The following is an 18542-nucleotide window of genomic DNA, read 5'->3' on the forward strand; positions in this document are numbered from 1 at the left end:
TTCTTTTACCCATCTGAGTTTAATGAGGCCATTGTAATTTCCACATTTAATTCGAGATTATTTGGCTTCACATGTGGAAATAATGTGCGCTCTTTTTCTACGAAAATCCAAATTCAAAAGGGTATTCAGTCTGAACGGTTTTAAAATGCACTGTCCTTCCGCTCGAAGAAAATCTGCGAAACGCCTTCAAAGGACACTATGCCAACCAGAAATTTGTGTTTATTGTTCTCCCATTATTATTTCTAATCCTGTCCTGTCAATGCCCTTTTGACAGATTTAATGACCATGACATTAAACCTGGCAGATGAGCAGCCTAAGAACTGCTTCTAGCAAATTAAAGATTTCTAACTTCCGTCATTGCTCGTGCTTTTAAATTAAAAGAAATATACATATTTACTTTAACCCAGGATTGATCCTAAAGTTAATAAATTCACCGAAAAATTAATTGCAAAACAAAATTGATTAGAAATATTAATATAAATAAATTTAACGTCATTCTATACAACATTCAAGCCTTCATAACCCAAAACATATCAAATGTATTAATAAAAAACATGAGAGAACGCTATATCAAAACATTTTTCAAAAGTGTGGGCGTAGCAGTTTTGGGCGGTTTGAAGGCGTTGATCCTGATCAAAAATATATACATATGGTCGGAAACGCTTTCTTCTGCCTGTTACATACTTTTCAACGAATCTAGTATACATACAATCTTACTCTACGAGTAACGGGTATAAATACACATGGCTTAGTAACTTAACTTCCGTTCCCTTAAGGCGAATTCAAATTCGACCGCTAGTTTCTAAAATCATCGATTCATCGCCAAGACTTATCGATTAGTCTGGGACCCAGTGCGACCTGACTATGATCCAAAAATAGTATATTTCGGTCGGCTTGGTATTTTAATTTCACAGCGTGTTCTGGCGCACGTTGGAAATATAAGTTAATTTTAATTATTAAATAAAGAGCAATGCAGTCCGAGAGCGACTCAAGGCGGAAGCGACCCAAGAAGAAGGGCAACCGCTTCATGCGGAACGCCAAGGGGTTCGCAAAGCAGGGGATATTCGGAAGGGGCACGCACATCGACGACGAGCAGTTCAATTATTTCATCAACATTCTGGATGCCATGAAAGTGGGATTCGAGGACGTGGAGGAGCGAGGTGAGTAGTGTCGAACATCTCCTGGGCATCGCCTTAACCAACCCAATTTTCCCGCAGTCATCATGGCCAACAATGTGTTTGAGCAGACCCACGATCAGGAGATTCATCTAGCCTCCAATCAGATCGTGTCCAAGGCTCTGGAGTCGTTGGTGGGATTCGTGGACGACGTCCAGTTGGAGCGCTTTTTCAGCAAGTTTGGCGACAACCTTAGGCCCATGTGTTCAGATCGGTTTGCCTCACACGTCCTGCAGAAAATGCTTGAAATCGCCTTTCTGCGCGGAGTGGAAAAATCAGCCATCCAGGATACCAGCGATGCAGCTAGTTCCAACAAACGGGCTAAGCCGGATGCCGCCCAAGAGGAGGAGGAGTACAATCTGACGGCGGACTTCACTGAGGATCACCGCGAGAAGTGCCGCCAGTTTGTTCTTCGGGTATCAAAGTTCATGCTAAACAATCTGGAGGACTTCGTTTGGGACGCTTGCGCCAGCCACATCATGCGCACAGCCATTCTGTGCCTGGTGGGCATGCACGTTCCCAAAATCGCCTTTGAGAAAGGTGGAACTGAGATAGCCAAGCACAGGAAGATGTACTCGGTGCCGGACGAGTGGCAGGAGGTGATGAAGGAGTTTCCCCAGCGCCTGGAGATGTGGCCCCAGTTCGGAGACTTCCCCTACCAGGATCATTCATCAAGTCTGCTGGGCGTCATCTGTTTGGCCCTCAGTGTGGTGGACAAAAGTATGCTCAAGCATTTTGCTAAGAAAATCTTGACTATCGGTCTGCTGAAGTCGAACGAAGAGGACGAGGAGAAAAACGAATTAGAAACCAAAATCGAAGTCAAGGACGAAAGTGATGAAAAAGAGGATAAGGTGGCGAAAGAAGCTGAGGCTGACACTGAGAATAAGCTGGAAGAGCCCAAACTACCCAAAGTCTTCCACCATCAAAGCTCTGTCATTCTGCTCGAGACTATAATGAGCGTGGCGGGAGCCAAATTGTTAATCCAGCTATATGCGATGCTCTTCTGCAACCGAATAGGTTACCTAGCTCGGCAACCAGGAACGAACTTTTCAGTTCAGCGTCTCCTTCAGCACATCAAAGAAGTCCCTGATTTCGAGTCCGTCTTCACCGAACTCCAGCCGCATTTAGAAGAGCTGCTCAAAATGGGCTATACCGGTGTCGTGTCCGCCCTAAGTGCAGCCTGCTTGCGCCTGGGCACCAAGCAGTCTCAAATGATAGCCACATTGCAGAGTGCCCTTCAAGTCAGCGGCGACAAGGAAAGATCAAAGCTTTTCTTTACATGCTTAATAAAGTTAAAGCCCTTCGAGGTGGTAGCCAGCGACGAGTCGGGCTTTGTTCACCTACACGGTTCACTTATTACACAACATCTGCTGCAGTTTAACAAGCCAATTTTTTTGGTCAACTGCATCCTCGACTTGCCCGCCACACAACTGGCTCAAGTCTTCAACACACCCAATGGCTCACACATCGTGGACGCCTTCATGCAGAGCAAGTTTATCGGCGAGAAATCCCGGGAGCGTCTGATCCGCCAGTTGGATGGCTTCTACGTGGACTTGGCCATCACTCGACATGGTTCCCGCGTCTTCGAACAGTGCTTTAAGGCCGCCCAAGATGCCCAGAAGCTGCGCATGGCCAAGGAACTGTTTTCCAAGGCCAATATGCTGAAAGGATCACCCCACGGCCGGATCATCTACACAAAATACCGCCTAGACACGTACAAGCTTTCACCTACCCAGTGGCAGGAAAGTCTGTCCAAGCATCTGGACGGGGAGCAGCCAAAAGATACGAAGCGGAAAACGGCCAAGACAGCCGCCGAAACTTTTAAAGATATACTTAGCTAGTGTATAGATTGTTAAAACTAATAAACTATCTAAACTATTCTTAGATTTGAATATTTGAAAAACAAATTCATTTTTACATAGTGTAAGGGACTATAATAATACATTTACATCATTTTTCAGTTACTGAAGTACTTTGATTGCTTCATTTTGTTGTTTGCCGCCTTATCAGCCCGAGAAAAAACAGCTCAAGCCAACGAAATAAAACTTAGTTGTGGTGCGACTGCCGAAGCTGAGACATGTGGCTGTTGCGCGGAGCGTTCGTTTGTGGCCTAGTGGCCATGGCTTGTGCCTTTGGAGACGAAGCTATCTTCGAGGACGAGGACATCTACAACCAGGCGCTGCCACCAGTTCCCCACACGGGTATTACGGTGCCCGGAACCAAGTGGTGCGGACCGGGCAACACGGCCGCGAACTTCGAGGATCTGGGCCGAGAACGAGAGACGGACAAATGCTGTCGTGCCCACGACCATTGCGACGAGATTATCGAGTCTCATGCTACACTCCACGGACTGCCCACCAACACAGACTGGTTTCCCATGTAAGAAGTGTCTTCGCCACAGCCCTTATCGATTTATGCACACTGACCGCCGCTTCTCGATTTAGCCTTAAGTGCACCTGCGAGCAGCAGTTCATCAACTGCCTGCAGGCAGTGAACAGCATCACCTCCAATACCCTTGGACGTATCTACTATGGCAGCAGGAGCAGGTGTTTCGCCAACGGATACCCCACCACCGGATGCAAGCAGTACCAGGAGGGCACCTTCCGCAAGCGCTGCATCCGCTACCAGGTGGACAAGTCAAGGCCGAAGGTCTGGCAGTTTTACGACATGCCGTTTTTCACCATCCCAGCCTCGGCGGGCTGACGTGGGATGAGCGATTTGTGAACGAGAAATAAGATTATATTACACATCGCATTAAATATTACTAACACACCTTACAACACACCCATTTGAAATGATTATTAAAACCCTTGCAATTATCTGAGGTTCAATAAAAATTTGAATAAATTTTAATAAAAATCCAGGCTAATAGAATTACAAACTGGTTACACAAAACCTACCGTCAAAATCCTAATCACTTTAGGTTTCGCTCCCAGTACAATCTGTTTTGTAAACAATTGAGCGCTTATCGCTGGACGTCGAAGTTCAATCTCAGGAGTCCTCCGCGCTGCCGCTCACGTGTGTGTAGAAGGCCAAGTCGTAGAACTGCCAGCACTGCGGCTGACCCTCGTCCACTCTGTAGCTGACACATCGAGTCTCGAACAAGTCGGCCTGCCGCTCCTGACAGTCAATGATGGGATGTCCGTAGCCGAAGCATACATCCTTGGTGTTGAAGTAGATTTTGCCAAGAGCCAGGGAGTGGCCGTTTCGCAGAGCGGTGAGACAGCTTCGGAAGGCAGCCTCGCAGGAACACGAGAAACTGCGGAGATCGCACGATTATTGATCCACATCTGGATGTATGAAATCCACTCTTACATGGGAAAAATTCCGTCGTTTTTCAGTCCGAAGGCTTCCTCCAGCGGCGGAATCTTTTCCCCACAGTTGTCGTGCGCCCGGCAACACATGTCCACCTCTCGCTCAGTGCCCAGGTCATCGTAGTTGGCTGCTATGTTCCCGGGTCCGCACCACTTTGTGCCCGGAACTGTTATGCTCAACTCCAATGCCACATGGCTGGCACAGATCAGCATGAGAAGAGCAGTAAGAAAGGCGGCACGCGAAATCATTGCGCACAATGAAGGGGCTAGCAGACGACTGATTCAAGGGGATTTCCGGAGAGCAGAAATTCGGCATGGTTATTTAATCACTACGCGTCATTTGAGCTGTGATTGAGCATTGAATACTGATTACGCTTAAATCTCGCGAAATAAGAGAAGTCATGTATGTGTAATAAATAGTACATGCATTTGGACACTCACAAACAGACATAAGTACAAGTTGGCCGTGGCTTAGGCCACATTTAAGCACAACAGTTAATATAAGGCAAGTACATTCTAATTTGATAATTACGATACGATTAGGGAGGTTCCGAAAATCTCTTTAAAGTCTCTGAGACTTAGGAACACTCCTGAATAAAACTTAAATTATATCTCTTCCCTTAAAACCGATCAACGCAGCTAGGCCTCGCTCTTTTGCCGGTTCTGCATGACCTGGCGCAGCTGAGGGAACGTGCTCTTCGTCTGCATCGGATGCAGCCGCGCACACAGCGAGGTGAAGGGCTCGTAGAGAGACGGCCGCTCCATGGCATTCACAGTGTAGTGCTTAATGCGCTCTCGCTGGCACCAGATATTGGCGCGGTCCATGACCTTCTCGACGGGATTTGGGGCTGCCCGTGCCCTCACGTTGGCCAGCACCACTACAGGAATCTCCTTCTTCTCCTTGTGCTTCTCTATGTCAGCCTTGATGTCGGCCAGCATATCCAGGCTCCGTGGGTCCATGGGATCGTAGACCAAAACGAATGCGTCTGGGAACTGGAGGTAGTGGCGTGGCAGCTGCTGCTCCCCCTGCAATCCCGCCGTGTCGTAGATGCGCAGGGTCTCTCGAGCTCCGCCCCTGCCAGTGTCCACGCTGGCCACGTAGATATCCTCAATGGTTGGATGCAATTCCTGCAATAAGATCCTGGCAATCAGCTACCAGCTTCAGTTTAAGCACGGCCAAAGGCATTCTCACCGTCTCTGGATTGACGTGGCCGTAGACCAGCTGCTCTATCAGCGCCGTCTTGCCCACGCCCTTCATCCCGCACACCAGTACTTTGCCAACCTTGCCGATCTTGGCATTTAGCATTATTCCAGCAGTAAAAATTGGGTTAAAAAAATAAACAAAACTTTCGCTGAATTCTTGGTAGTGTGACCAAGCACCACCAATAAGTAATTCTATATTTATATGGTATACAAAAACTAGGAGAATTTAAAAATCTCTAATTTAAGTAATATATAATTTATTTTAACAATCTGTATGCTTGTATGTTTATTTAATTTATTCTCAAAATACACAAAATTTAGGCAATTTAGGGAGATGAGATTCTACTATAGTTCGTTCAAAAGCTCTTTTGCGAGTTTTTGTGACACAAAATTATATTTCCTACATTTTAAAATTGTGGGTTCAATATTATTACCTCGTTAAGATTGTTTTGTTCATGGTGTTGCGATGTTAATGGTGTTAATCTTTTGCTGTTTTTTTCCTAAATGAATTGTTTAGCAATGATGGGTTTATGTTTTCAAAGAGATTTTCCGTTTGTTCTTTGGTATATTTGGACGTTTATTCTTCTTTAATAGAAGTTGGTAAAAGTCTTACAAATTATTCTTAAGCCTAATACACAATATTCAGCCTACACACTGAAACTGTATTTAATTTGTTCTATAGTAGCACTGTAATATCCATTTATTGCAGCTAGGACCAGCGCAGTTGGTATCTCAACTTGCGGAGGTGGATTCTCGTTTTGAAGACGACATCCCACAAAGGACTGCTGATACCGTATCCGAGGGTTTGATGCGAAAAGTGGTGATGGTGGTGATATCGCTTCATGTGCACAAAGGCCCTCAACGACGGGTTTCCGTAGTGCAGGTAGTAGTGGATCATGTCGTAGCACAGATAGCCGGCCAGAGCTCCGGACAAGACCACTCGCGGATGGGACAGGATGAAGCTGAGCGGGGTGTAGATGATAGCGGCGAGCAATGCACCGGGAAGAGGTGGGAACACCAGTCGCATCGGATCGAAGGGCACCTTGTGGTGCAACCCATGGATCATGAAGTGGAAAGTGCAAAGCCAACTTCCGCTCTTGGTGCTCAGCTTCACGTGGAACACCCAGCGGTGGAGTGTGTACTCCAAGAAAGACCAGAGAAGCACGCCAAACAAAAAGTAACCGGAGAACACAGCCAGCTGCAAGAACGAGGTATTTGTAGTTGCTATCCCAAGAATGAGAATTATAAGGGACTGCTCACCTGGTTCCTATCCTGCCAGGCGCTATTAAACTCCTTCAAGACGCATTTAATGATCACCGGAATCCAAAACAGGGGCACCAGCCACCAGGGGGTCTTTGTGCACATCTCCAAGTACCACGGACCAAAGAGACGCAGTGGCCTGTCCACCGGCTTGTGCACCCAGTCATCGTAGCACTCCGTTATATTAGCGATCTGCGGAAGCATTGCCTTTGACCAGTCCACCAGGTGCTGGAACAGATAAGTTCATAATTTGTTATTCAATAAATAAATACAGTTATACACACCACTTAAATAAATTATGAAAAGAGTTAAATACTGTTGTTAATCATTATTTCCATAGAAAAATACTTATTTAAAATTAGTAACCTACAGAGTTTAAGGATTATTATACCTATAGAAGAGTAAACATTTCATTTTGCTAAGTTATTTTTCTTAATATTTTTTTAAGGACTTGGATATCCCATAAACCGTTAATTCAATTCATGGTGTGGCCAGCCGCGAGGCAGCACCGAACCGATATATACTGTTATCGAGCATCGATGAGCAGGTACAATCACAAGCAGCTGGTTCAAAATTGTCATTTGAACCTGTCCCTTACTTTACACATAACGACGCAGTTTCCACTCGCCGTAGTCGAGATCACATATCTGGAGTTCCAGACGCCTAGTTATAGTCCGGGATTAGGTGGAACATGTCGAATACTTCAGTTCGCCCGATTCCAACACTAAAGGGCATCTTTTCGGTGCCGCGTAAGATTTTTTTCCAAACAGCCGATTGGCCATGGCAACCAGTTGGTAATATGTTTTGGTCTCCGTTCCCACAGGCGTCACACAGTCCCGAAACTTCCTAAAGGAAAACAAGGTGAGCTTGCGCTCGCTGGAGAAGTCCACCAGCCAGAAGTTGGCTGCTAAGGAGCCAGTTCGCCCGAAATGGATGCCCTCGCTGCGACGCACTTCCTCCGAGATGGGGGAGTCGAAGATGGAGAAACCGGCAGCTAGGGGAAAACCCGAAAAACAGAACTCGTTGCAGAACGGCCGCAGCACCTCTCGCTCACAGCACCAACTCGCCGTGGCCGTTCCTGCGGATGGCGAACGCTTCGATGGCCTGGAAGAGCGCAATCCCATCTTATATGACCATGACCCGTCCGAAGATTTTGAATCCGATAATCTCTTAGAGTCTTCTTCGGATCCAGCCGTAGATCGCTGTCAATCATGTGGCACGAATCGAAGCTCCACCAGCATAGCCATTCAAACTGAGGACATTACTGACGAGATCTATCTAACAAATGCTCTAAAAAAGTATGATTTTTGCACCATGCTCGAAGGTTTCCATAAAGGTTTCTCTTATCCACAGGTGCAACTTTGATGCCAGATCTATAATGGAGGAATCCGGTACAAAGTACGGAGAAAACTACAAACCAATGCAATACGAGGAAGATTTGGAACAGCTGCCGCTTTCAGCGCGTTCAAGCTCTTCGAAGCAGAGTCGCTTCCATATGTCCGAAATGGAGGCAATGCCCATGACCGAGGCCGAGGCCACAAACTACGGAGCTTCGGACGACGAGGCACCACTTAGTGCCCGTAGTCGCTTCACAACGGCCTCCAATGTCACCACCATCACCTCTAAGTCAAAGCGTCGTGAACATAAACTAGGATGTAAGTATATCCCTTGTAGCTAAAGCTAAGTAATTGTGGCAGTTATGGAAAAAAAAGCCTTTTTTTTTCCTCCTGATGGCCCTAAAATATCGAACAATCAAATAAAAACACCATAATATATGACAATACGATATTATCGGTGACGGAAGTGACAAAAATGTTATTCCTGCTTTTTAAGTACGAATCATAAAATAACAGCTATTTGATTTAAACTAACTACAAATTTGTACTTTTTAATAGCCCGAGATGAGGTGCGCTTGCCGCGTTACCTGGAAAAGCAGAAGCGCGAAAAGGCAGTGGCCAAGCAGCTTGCGGAATCGCTGGATCCCGACTGTCCCCGTGGCCATGTATTGCTCAGCGATCAGGACCGACTGACGCACCTCACTAATGCTAAGAAACGTGAGTTCATGTAACTATTATAAGTTGGACCCATGCTAACGATCCCACGATATTTAACAGGCTATGAACAGCTTGTCAATGAACTGAACCACATGCCCATGACCGCGCAGACGCTGAGGGTGCGCAACAGAAAGGCGGAAATCGACAAGGAGCTAACCACCGTGGAGGAGGACATCCGTATATACTCCAAAGCAAAGGTCTTCGTGTTGGCCAACAAGTCGCGCCACTTGTGAAAACTCGCGTAGCTCCCAAAAAGTTTGAAGCATTCTATCGACTAAGCTCCTGAAAACTTGGATTTCCAAAACACGCGTGTTCCTTTTAACTATGCCTTACGTTTATTATATATTTTCTAGCTGAGATTTGGATCGCAGACCTACGCCGATAACATTCAGAACAACCTAACGAGCGATCCGATCAACCAGCAAGTAGAGTTACAGATTAAAAACCGCTCATCCAACTTACCTCCATACTCTCGTCAATCTGGTTGTTGTTCGTGTCCTCGGTTTCCCTCTGCCGTTTTCGCATGGTTCCATCATCATCATCATGCATGGTTTCTTTTTTGCTCGACTTTGGTTTCTGAGAGTCCACTGGATCGATTTTGTACTCCCTCATCAAGTACATAGCCGCATCCGAATGCGGCGGCGCCTTCAAAAAGCGAGCAGTCATGTCCGTGCTGTTGAGACCTTTAAGCGTGTTTATGCCTCCCGGATGCTTGTGCATAAACTTGGACAAATCGTAATACTGCTGGCGATACTTCACTACGAACTTGTCCGTCGAGTCCGCTTCCTTTGACTTATCCATCTCGATGGGCATCAATTTGGCAACTGCAATGCGAAAAACAATCGGATAAGACTTGGTTGTTCCTTTACGAGCATATTACAGCCACTGATTATCTTTTAAATTAATTACTTTGCGTGCTCAGCAGCAGCACGATGTCATATTGTATCGGACACGGTCAATTAAATATATAATGCATTTTATTAATTCTCTTAGGCAGGGCGTCTATTTTGTATTCAGATCAAATGGATCATTCCTCATTGGCGAAGCTAAATGTTCTAATGCATGAAGCATTTCCTAAAGTATCTGCACCTATGGTTTGCACTTTTAATTCGCTTCTAAACTAAGGGTTCTTGGATTGAGTCCTTCTATCCTGGCATTGAAATTATGTGATTTCAGATGGGTGTGGGAATGTTTTTATAAGCGCCACGCCTGTACATCATTTGTTTAATTGGTTCGGTAATAGATCTAATTACAGCGATTAGGGCAAATCAATTGCAGGTTGTAATTGCAGCCTGAAGAAAAATGTTGAAAATGCACTGGAGGCATTTCACCCATTAGCTGTCAGGGGTTCAAGTGAACTTGGCATTCCCAAAGTGCGCCAGATGTTTCTTTCCGATGATGCGTGCCAATATGGGATCCGCACAAACATTTCCATTCTTCATGACCCGGGTATTTTGCCTTTTGCCTACGCGCCGCACTGAGCGTCGCCATTCCGCGGACGATGTTGCTCCGTCAGTAGTTTTCCTTATCAATGCTGATAGGAAAGCCTGTAAGCGCGGGGATTTGTTTTGGACTAGTGGGAGTAGACGGCTCGTTTGTCAAAGTGGCAAGTGGTAAGTTCCCAATCGGAGTTCTGCGATAGGATTGAGGGTGGAGCAGGTGCTCTGACTCAACCCCGGGCGGGGGCTGCGTCACATTGATTAATGGTATCTATCTGACACATAGACGGATAGGCTGGGCACCGTCTGCCCGTCCTCAAGTCTGTCCGCAGACCTGTAACACCTATGGTCTGTCCATTGGCGGAGCCATCAAACGAAGCCCAGCTCTCGTGTTTACACCAGCTTAATGGCATTTGTTGGGGCAGTGATAGTGGCAAGCAAAGCTTTATCTATCCGGGTTAGCAGTGCTAGCAGTGAAAACCTGTGGATCGCAAGTTGGGTGCGAAGGTATCTTATCGCAGATGATGACACAGTATCGAAGATAGTTTGGCTAACTCATGGGCTAACTCGCAGAGCAATTTGCATAAATTCAGTCTTTTGTACCACGGGATTATTTATTTACCGTATTCGCACTGCTTGCAAAACAAAACACTTTGGTCTAGACCTGGTTCCCAATTGTCGGCGGAGCCTCTGACCGCACGCAACACAACGCAACTCACGACTGAACTATGGCCCACCCACCCAACACATCCGTGGCGGCAACGCCGACGGCGCTGCTCAGTGCTATCTTGTGGGCTCTATCCGCTAGTTACCGGCACCTCTAGCTCTAACCACTAGCCATTGGTGCTCCTGACACTGCCACAGACTAAGCGGACCACGCAGCGCCGAAGATAAGATAAACCTGGACGATTTTTAGCTGTAGTTCCAGATACAGTGCTCCACGGAGCGGGAGGACTGCCGGTAACGCTTGTACCGATCCAAATTCTTATCGCCCAATTTGCAAGACACCATAAAGACCGCTATCGCGGCGTGTTCTAATTTTGCTAAACAATCCTGACGTAGCTCTCGATTGCGATTAACGATCGGCGGTGGAGCCCGATCCATGCTAGCGCTGGAAATTGTTCCCAGATGAGTCACCGCAGATCGGAGCTCTGATTTCGGAAATTAAAAATGAATCACGCATAATCGTCGTCCTCGGTGGACTTCCTCGGTGCTTACTAGGATATGGAGGCACCTCTTCGGATGAGTAGCTATTCGGCGTCCCCTCTTGTTAATTCTTACATATGCCCAAATAGCTTTTCGGGTTATGAACACTCCATTTTTTTGCTAAGACATAATTAAATTCATAAAAGAATTCATGCCCTATTTTAAAATAGTTTCCCAGCCAAGCTTATAGGTAGTTTGAGATTGAAAGTGTTATAATAACCTCAATAACACTTGCTCAATTATGTTGCTGACATAGTATTGTTTTATTGTATTATTCAATGTAACAAAACATATGTCAAATATTAATTTAAAATATAACATTTCTCAGAAATCGAAACAACAAATCTTGTATTTTTTGGTTAATAAGAAAATCAAGATCCCAGATAAGTTCTTGATTATGTGGTAAAACTCAATTGTCTTTTATACCCGTTACTCGTAGAGTAAAAGAGTATACTAGATTCGTTGAAGAGTAAGTAATAGGCAGAAGGAAAGTATATATATTCTTGATCAGAATCAATAGCCGAGTGGATCTGACCACGTCCGTGTGTCCGTCCGTCTGTCCGTATAAACGGCCAGATCTCAGAATCTATAAAAGCTAAAGGTTAAGATTAAGCATATAGATTATAAACATTTAAAAATGTTTTGATATTTTTTCACATTTCTGTTACTCTTGTAAATTTCTCTCGATTTGCCAAAAATCTTTTTGCCACGCCCACTCTAATGCCAACGAAACGCCTAAAACTGACACTGTGGAAATTTCTCCCTCGCCTTTCCACTAGGTGAGTAACAGGTATCAGATAGTCGGAGAACTCGACTATAGCGTTCTCTCTTGCTTGGGAATGAAGTCGATTGACTGAGTAACAGTAAAGCCCAGCTATCAGGTTTAGATAAGCCACAATTGCTCAGTACAAACAACAAAGGTGAATTTGTAAGGCATCCCTTTAGGTTAAGAAACCGCGGGATAACCCACTTATAGTTTGCATCTCTTTTACAGTCGGTAGAAGTATACTAATAGTTTTTTTTTATTAGGATATAATATATTGTTTATTCTCTGGTGAGTTGTGCTCACTTTGTTTAGGGGAATAGGCTTCAGAGTCGTCAGTCTGTGCCAACAACTTGACGTTTAAGGGCCAAGCCAAGGCCCACCGTCACTAGTTATTGTCTATCGCAAGGGACTACATACATATGTATATCGGAGAATAAACTTAATTATACACATGTGCATCAATCGCCTTCACAGCTACTATATCACCCAAGTCGAATGGGAATCATATTGATTGGCTTAAGTGCTGGGTCACTTCGATAAGCCTGCTTTGAGCAGGAACTAATTACTCTCTAATGTGACACCCATAAGCAGATTAATCACTTGTGACAGCATACTATAATAGTAGGATAAAAAGGAGTGTAAAACATCTACCGCTTTCAAAGGAAATAAGCCATAGGAGTCCAGTCTGCGGCCGTCTTTGTCCTGAACTACTACTACTAGTATCACAACAAAAATCTACTGGAATTTAGTTGTATATTGCGAGTAATCTTTACGCCTGTCCATAAATATAAATTGGATTAATCATGCTGATTCTAAGTGTAATCGTGGACCAAATTGCCAGGTAAAAAAGTTAGTTTATAAAGTAAATACTTCAGTTCTTAATAGCGTTTGTGTAACATTCTGAGGCCTGCGGTACGACACACACTTTATATCTAAGATAAGAAAATTTCAGTTCGATATTGCAGCAGAAAAACAATAAAATCTTTATTGTGGGCTCACACCATTCTCAAAACAATCTTATCACAATGTATTTATCAATTGTCGACATAATCTGAGAAAAAACATATTTTCGTAGCATACTGCTCAGCGGCTTTGATTATTCTGTTGGATATTTGTTATAACTGTTATACACACATGAAACACAGATGCGGTAAAGAGATTTCTTTTAAGTTTGTACTATTTAAGGTTGTACTATGGATATTTGTACCTGTTTCTTCTATTAATAGCGGGTACACATTCGTTATTCATTTGCTGAATCGATTAACAAGATATACGAGAAACTAGAACAAACACTATTCGAGTGCTTTAGATACCAGTATCTGTTAGTACCTATTTCTTCAAAGATCGTTTACTTTTCTTAAAATAAAGTTGCCTCTCTTACCGGGTGGTATTCTTCACTCGTGGAATATTTTGCAATATATTATTTAGCACAAATAATCGGATCAAACGGTTTCGTCTGTTAAAAGTCGTTGAGATTCTTAGCAGCTAGACCATAAGAGATAGCGAATTTCCCCTACAAGTTGGCATTTAATCTTTTTATTTTTTGTTAGTCCAGCCTTCAAAAAACTAATTCGGACTTATAGAACAAAAAACCTTTAATATGATAAAGAAATATTTTATAATATATATATATTTTATAATATAAAAACTATTTTTACTTTAAAAATGTTTTGACCATTCATTATCATCGATAAATGCAGGATTTAAAACAGGAACTTTCATTGTTGTTCCTTACACATTTCAAAATATCATCTATATCTAGAAGAAACGGAGATATAATCGTGGTCGAAACACCCAATAAAATATACATATTTGGTTTGTAGAATGTAGACAACAATCCATTACGCTTTTTATATTTAAACGATTCAGTTAGTAATAGTAGCTTAAGTCTATTTCGTAATTTATAAAACCATATATATTTCAGTTATATATTCCGATTGAAAATCTGTGATGGGTCCACTCTTCAGTGGCCATTGCCATTGGTAGCCAGCTTGGCGGACCCATTGGTGTTTCCATTGGCATGGACCTTCTTCCCATTGGGGGCCGATTCAACGGAGCAGGGTTGACCCAGGGTCTTGGTCCTCTTTAGAGGCGGCTCATTAGTGATGGTGGAGAAGTCGAACTGTGAATATGGAGAGGATCAAGGATATTAAGGATCCCGAATTACTGGTTTGGCTTAACCCTGCTTACCCGCTGCTCCAGGGTCAGGTGAGAGATAGGTGGCAGACCGATGCAGCCGCGCAGGATGTTCTCGATGGCGGCACGCTGGCGGAAGAGCGAGTTGACCACCTGGGAGCCTTGGGGCACCAGAGGCGCCTTGCACAGATAGCTCAGCAGGGAAAGGACTGGCTTAAAGGGGACCCAAGGGGCGGATTCCCTCTCCGCACTGCGCAGCTGGATGCGAGAGCTCAGCTCGCCGAGAATTACCAGGTCAAGGATTAAAGGGGTGGCCAACAGCGAGTCCTCGCAGGTGTTGTGGATCACCAGGGTATTGTGGCCGCCCATCATGATCTCCGATGTGTACTCATCCATGGCCCGTTTGCTGTCGCCCACATAGGGTACGTACTTGATTACTACGACGTGATCGGGGTGCTCATCGGGTCCGTACAACAATTTGTTGGAGGCAACCATGTCGTCCACCACGTTGCTCTTGGAAATCTGCCGGATGCGGGGTATTAATAAGAGACAAGAATCGTGGAAACAGGCTGGACTCTTACCTCCTTGGAGCGGAACTGCTGGGGAGCGGACAAGTTCTTGCCGTCGTTGTTGCCCAGATGGTTGTAACTGGCAATGGACACCGGCTTGATGCCAGCTCCCACCAAGAAATCAACCAGCACGCTCTTGATCTTAGTCTGGCCGGACTTGAAGTCATCGCCGGCAATGAAAACATTCTTCTCCTCGGCCAACTGGATCAGTCCGGGCACAAAGGTGTTCTGCGGCGAGCCGTTGATGTAGGTGCACTGTGAAATTAGAGCAGCATACATGGTTGTTTGGGTAATTAGTAATACTTATCAATAGAAGGAAGGAGGACAACTTACCCCCTCGGCGATACTGGCCATTGCGAAGATCGTGGAGGGTGAAACCTCCGCGTGGTTGGCCTTCAGGGAGGCGATGAGCTCCTGACTGGTGTTGTTCAGACCAGGCTGAACATCCGCAAAGCGCTCCGTATTGGCGGTCCAGAGGACGATGACCGAATCGACGCCACTGCGCTCGCGGAAGTCACGGATGTCCCTCCGGATCTGCTCGTACTGCTCCAGCCGAGTCCCACGGATCACGTTGTCTGCCCGATCCGACTGGTTGGCCGCGATAAAGTCCGGGTCGTAGATGGATGGACGCGGGCGCAACTGAGCCAGCTGATCGTAGATCTGATCTTGCAGAGCCACATCCAGGACCTCGGCCCTGCGCATGGCGTCGCCCAAGTGGAGGCCACTGATGTCCCAGCCATCCACGACAATGTTGTCGGGCTCCACCATGGGCAGCAGCTCCTTCATGGGCACGTAGACATCGCCACCGGCCTCATCGGATCCAATGAACACGGTGGACGCCTGGGTGATGGAACCATACCAGTTGGCCACCTGGACGCCCGTCCGCTTGCGCCACTTCAGCTGGCGGCGATTGGCCTCCAGGGCGGCGGTCAGCGTGGATCCGTTGTTGCCACCCCATCCCACCAGCATTACGCCCAGCTTGGGCACATGGCGACCCGTCCGTATCTTCAGCGCCGTCGTCTGGGGGTGCACCTGCAAGATTGGTCGGAGATTAGAGCAGAGATTAGCACCAGGAGGGGCACAACCCGTTTGGTCTTATTATAGGTCCGGCCACCTTATCGATATTCCACATTTGCCACCCAAGTCAGGTAGCCGCATAAATTATGATCGCGCGATTTCTGCGAAGCAAACCCGAAATTCACCCCTCCTTCAAAATGACAACGGGTATATCTGCGATTGGTTGCTTCTGGCAACGGGTTGCTTCGATTCGTGTGAATTACTAAAGTTACCAGTTCAATGTTATCATATCAAAGGTACAACGAATATTCAAACTTAAAATAATACAATAATATATAATTTCTAAACAGAATACAAAATACATTTCTTGTGGCAGGTTTAATATTTACACGCAAGAGGTATCATACGGTCGTATAACAGCACTTGGCTGTTGTTGATTTCTGCAGGTCTTGCTCGATTTCTGATTCTGCCGAGTCAACGCGCTCTTGGATTTGAACCACAAATACGCCATATCGTATGGGCTGATGAATAAGTTATGATAATGATGATGATGATTGCAAGAATCATTTGGGAACGTGTTGGTCCAAAGTCCGATAACAAGATGTCCATTTGCCGGCCGGCGAAATTATCACTGGCAGGCGCTCTCTCTTGGCGGCTCTCTTAGCGGCTCTCTTCGCGGGCATCGCCTGACAGTGACCTTGAGGCGCAGCAAGTGTCCGTGGGCGGGGAGTGAGGGGCGGTGAGTGGTGGAAGGAGGGCGAAGAGTGAAGAGTGATGTGTATTGTTTGCAGGCGATGTAAACAGAGCACGTACTGCGACCACAATCACTCGGAAAAATGGACTATTGGGTTTCGATGCGAGTGCCCCAGCCATCCCTATTTGTTTAGGTGCCATTTGAGCGGCCGAAAAGGCGCCTGCGCACAGAATCACGCCACCCACGCCAATCAAGTCCGGAATAGTGACGAGATATCGGCCGTATTTGTCGACAGCTGTTCCGCCGAGCAATCAATAGATTTTAACTGTAATGCCTCGCCTGTGAGTGCGCCCCTTATCGCTATTTTTGTCTTCTGCGACTCGACGGGAAGTGGTTCCAATGGACGCAGAGAATTCGGCACAGCTCGGTCCTTCCTTCGCTGGATAATGGAAAACTTTACTGCCTCTCAACACGCAGAGAAATATATCTAGTACACTAACGCTTATATTGGCAGCTTAATTGTATCCTTAACATTACATTCTTAGTAAGAATTGTCTATCCTTAAGTTAAGACTTACAACTGATTTGGCTTCGATGGAAAATGCCCTCTTGTTAAATGTTCAACTGTGCTTCTTTTTAATTTATAAAAAATGTAGTTTTGGAAAATGTAATTCGAAGGCTATAGATTGCTTATTCTGAACCCGAAAGAATACGGACCACTCTAATTCTGTTTTCCATCATCCAGATGAGGAATATTTTTCTCCCTGTGCAGGCGAGTGCGCATTTGAGGGAGAGCTTATCCATCCCGCCGTTGGAAAAGTTCAATGTGAAGGTCAGCTGGAAAATGGCTGTTCGCACCACATTCAATAATGCTCCCAAGCAACTGATGGCCATGATGGTTCGGGAGCAATCCCTTCTCGATTGGACCTACCTGGAGCTGTCCATCGGCGGTGCGCTTCACATGGGAGGTCTGGTAGTCGTAGTCGCTGGTGATGAACTCATCGTCCACCTGCACCTTCGGCGAGATTACTTCCAGCGTTGAGTTTTTGGTGGGCTTCATTCTGGGATGTTTTTGCTAACACTCTCGTCTTTTCAATTAGCGCGTTTTTATGTGCTTGCTTCTGGATTTTCTCGGTTCTGCGGAGGAGACTGCGATGCGGTCGAGGCAAAAGTTCGCGGCGAATGACTCGGTTGAGTGGAAAGCGGGCTGCTTTTATGGGCTCGCCGACATTTCGTTACACATTATTATTTTCACTGCTCGCGTTTTGTGGGTGCCGTTGCAAAAGCTCCAAGCGGTTCGAATCTTCCGACTCATATACGATATGTGAATATGTGTGCATGTGAATATACTCTCCAAAACGCTCTGAGGCGCACTTAAGGGAACCAGATGATATCGGAAACTTTCCGGCAAGCGTGGGATTTCTCAATCAGCATCACGGAGTCCTTCTGTCCGCCTCTTTTCCAGCCGGAGATCGTAATACACCTATTTCCATAATTTATTGAGTGCCCAATTGAGTTTGAAGTCAAGGAAATGGTTCATTCGTGGAATTTCCCACTTGCTCTTATTCTCAAATCACTTGTAATGATTTATAATAAAATTTAATAGAACAAAAAGTGGCTCGGAAACAAATGACAAAACCAATGAGTAGTAAGACGTCTCACATTTACTTCCTAAATCCAGAATTTCCATTCTTTTAAAAGGGATCCATT

General features: G+C 45.5%; 7 protein-coding genes across 8 annotated transcripts; 3 read left to right on the forward strand and 4 right to left on the reverse strand.

The window, feature by feature from the left end:
* Positions 1–879: 879 nt before the first annotated feature.
* LOC120450863 (nucleolar protein 9) lies at positions 880–3078 on the forward strand. The gene is made up of 2 exons (XM_039634084.2): positions 880–1160; positions 1218–3078. Exons 1-2 carry the CDS (start codon positions 971–973, stop codon positions 3014–3016), a joined length of 1989 nt encoding a protein of 662 aa, XP_039490018.1. The 5' UTR covers positions 880–970; the 3' UTR covers positions 3017–3078.
* Positions 3079–3212: 134 nt separating this feature from the next.
* LOC120450877 (phospholipase A2) lies at positions 3213–4059 on the forward strand. The gene is made up of 2 exons (XM_039634108.2): positions 3213–3554; positions 3620–4059. The coding sequence occupies exons 1-2, from the start codon at positions 3253–3255 to the stop codon at positions 3876–3878; spliced, it is 561 nt and encodes a 186-aa protein (XP_039490042.1). The 5' UTR covers positions 3213–3252; the 3' UTR covers positions 3879–4059.
* An 86-nt stretch (positions 4060–4145) lies between these two features.
* Positions 4146–4873, reverse strand: LOC120450883 (phospholipase A2 large subunit). The gene is made up of 2 exons (XM_039634122.2): positions 4491–4873; positions 4146–4434 (listed from the first exon to the last, which is right to left on the reverse strand). The coding sequence occupies exons 1-2, from the start codon at positions 4736–4738 to the stop codon at positions 4167–4169; spliced, it is 516 nt and encodes a 171-aa protein (XP_039490056.1). The 5' UTR covers positions 4739–4873; the 3' UTR covers positions 4146–4166.
* Positions 4874–4893: 20 nt separating this feature from the next.
* Positions 4894–5877, reverse strand: LOC120450870 (NF-kappa-B inhibitor-interacting Ras-like protein). The gene is made up of 2 exons (XM_039634097.2): positions 5682–5877; positions 4894–5617 (listed from the first exon to the last, which is right to left on the reverse strand). The coding sequence occupies exons 1-2, from the start codon at positions 5793–5795 to the stop codon at positions 5129–5131; spliced, it is 603 nt and encodes a 200-aa protein (XP_039490031.1). The 5' UTR covers positions 5796–5877; the 3' UTR covers positions 4894–5128.
* A 373-nt stretch (positions 5878–6250) lies between these two features.
* LOC120458131 (dihydroceramide fatty acyl 2-hydroxylase FAH2) lies at positions 6251–11196 on the reverse strand. The gene is made up of 4 exons (XM_039645673.1): positions 11068–11196; positions 9469–9830; positions 6953–7180; positions 6251–6890 (listed from the first exon to the last, which is right to left on the reverse strand). The coding sequence occupies exons 2-4, from the start codon at positions 9817–9819 to the stop codon at positions 6402–6404; spliced, it is 1068 nt and encodes a 355-aa protein (XP_039501607.1). The 5' UTR covers positions 9820–9830; positions 11068–11196; the 3' UTR covers positions 6251–6401.
* Positions 7535–9467, forward strand: LOC120458130. The gene is made up of 5 exons (XM_039645672.2): positions 7535–7701; positions 7776–8250; positions 8306–8607; positions 8848–9006; positions 9067–9467. Exons 1-5 carry the CDS (start codon positions 7644–7646, stop codon positions 9237–9239), a joined length of 1167 nt encoding a protein of 388 aa, XP_039501606.1. The 5' UTR covers positions 7535–7643; the 3' UTR covers positions 9240–9467.
* Positions 11197–14228: 3032 nt separating the features above from the next.
* On the reverse strand, positions 14229–18064 carry LOC120448065 (inositol-3-phosphate synthase). Of its 2 annotated transcripts, none has more exons than XM_039629833.2 (5): positions 17764–18064; positions 15456–16154; positions 15135–15377; positions 14608–15075; positions 14229–14539 (listed from the first exon to the last, which is right to left on the reverse strand). In XM_039629833.2, the coding sequence occupies exons 1-5, from the start codon at positions 17890–17892 to the stop codon at positions 14381–14383; spliced, it is 1698 nt and encodes a 565-aa protein (XP_039485767.1). In that variant the 5' UTR covers positions 17893–18064; the 3' UTR covers positions 14229–14380. The 2 variants fall into 2 exon arrangements, with proteins under 2 accessions (XP_039485767.1, XP_039485776.1); XM_039629842.1 differs by lacking the exon at positions 17764–18064 and adding an exon at positions 16237–16269.
* Positions 18065–18542: the final 478 nt, after the last annotated feature.

Source organism: Drosophila santomea, chromosome 2L (genome assembly GCF_016746245.2).
Source record: "Drosophila santomea strain STO CAGO 1482 chromosome 2L, Prin_Dsan_1.1, whole genome shotgun sequence".
NCBI lineage: Eukaryota > Metazoa > Arthropoda > Insecta > Diptera > Drosophilidae > Drosophila > Drosophila santomea.

What these genes read in the sequence shown, in the direction of transcription:
- LOC120450863 (XM_039634084.2), top strand. Translation starts at nt 971, where the DNA reads ATGCAGTCCGAGAGCGACTCAAGGCGGAAGCGACCCAAGAAGAAGGGC. An exon ending in CGAGGACGTGGAGGAGCGAG is followed by an intron (nt 1,161 to 1,217) that starts GTGAGTAGTGTC and finishes ATTTTCCCGCAG; the next exon opens with TCATCATGGCCAACAATGTG.
- LOC120458131 (XM_039645673.1), bottom strand. Translation starts at nt 9,819, where the DNA reads ATGCCCATCGAGATGGATAAGTCAAAGGAAGCGGACTCGACGGACAAG. An exon ending in AGATTGACGAGAGTATGGAG is followed by an intron (nt 7,181 to 9,468) that starts GTAAGTTGGATG and finishes TATCTGTTCCAG; the next exon opens with CACCTGGTGGACTGGTCAAA. An exon ending in CCTGGCAGGATAGGAACCAG is followed by an intron (nt 6,891 to 6,952) that starts GTGAGCAGTCCC and finishes TCGTTCTTGCAG; the next exon opens with CTGGCTGTGTTCTCCGGTTA.
- LOC120450877 (XM_039634108.2), top strand. Translation starts at nt 3,253, where the DNA reads ATGTGGCTGTTGCGCGGAGCGTTCGTTTGTGGCCTAGTGGCCATGGCT. An exon ending in AACACAGACTGGTTTCCCAT is followed by an intron (nt 3,555 to 3,619) that starts GTAAGAAGTGTC and finishes TTCTCGATTTAG; the next exon opens with CCTTAAGTGCACCTGCGAGC.
- LOC120458130 (XM_039645672.2), top strand. Translation starts at nt 7,644, where the DNA reads ATGTCGAATACTTCAGTTCGCCCGATTCCAACACTAAAGGGCATCTTT. An exon ending in GGGCATCTTTTCGGTGCCGC is followed by an intron (nt 7,702 to 7,775) that starts GTAAGATTTTTT and finishes CCGTTCCCACAG; the next exon opens with GCGTCACACAGTCCCGAAAC. An exon ending in CTAACAAATGCTCTAAAAAA is followed by an intron (nt 8,251 to 8,305) that starts GTATGATTTTTG and finishes TCTTATCCACAG; the next exon opens with GTGCAACTTTGATGCCAGAT.
- LOC120448065 (XM_039629833.2), bottom strand. Translation starts at nt 17,892, where the DNA reads ATGAAGCCCACCAAAAACTCAACGCTGGAAGTAATCTCGCCGAAGGTG. An exon ending in CCGCCGATGGACAGCTCCAG is followed by an intron (nt 16,155 to 17,763) that starts GTAGGTCCAATC and finishes CCAATCTTGCAG; the next exon opens with GTGCACCCCCAGACGACGGC. An exon ending in ACCTGACCCTGGAGCAGCGG is followed by an intron (nt 14,540 to 14,607) that starts GTAAGCAGGGTT and finishes CCATATTCACAG; the next exon opens with TTCGACTTCTCCACCATCAC.
- LOC120450883 (XM_039634122.2), bottom strand. Translation starts at nt 4,738, where the DNA reads ATGATTTCGCGTGCCGCCTTTCTTACTGCTCTTCTCATGCTGATCTGT. An exon ending in AACGACGGAATTTTTCCCAT is followed by an intron (nt 4,435 to 4,490) that starts GTAAGAGTGGAT and finishes CGATCTCCGCAG; the next exon opens with TTTCTCGTGTTCCTGCGAGG.
- LOC120450870 (XM_039634097.2), bottom strand. Translation starts at nt 5,795, where the DNA reads ATGCTAAATGCCAAGATCGGCAAGGTTGGCAAAGTACTGGTGTGCGGG. An exon ending in GCCACGTCAATCCAGAGACG is followed by an intron (nt 5,618 to 5,681) that starts GTGAGAATGCCT and finishes ATCTTATTGCAG; the next exon opens with GAATTGCATCCAACCATTGA.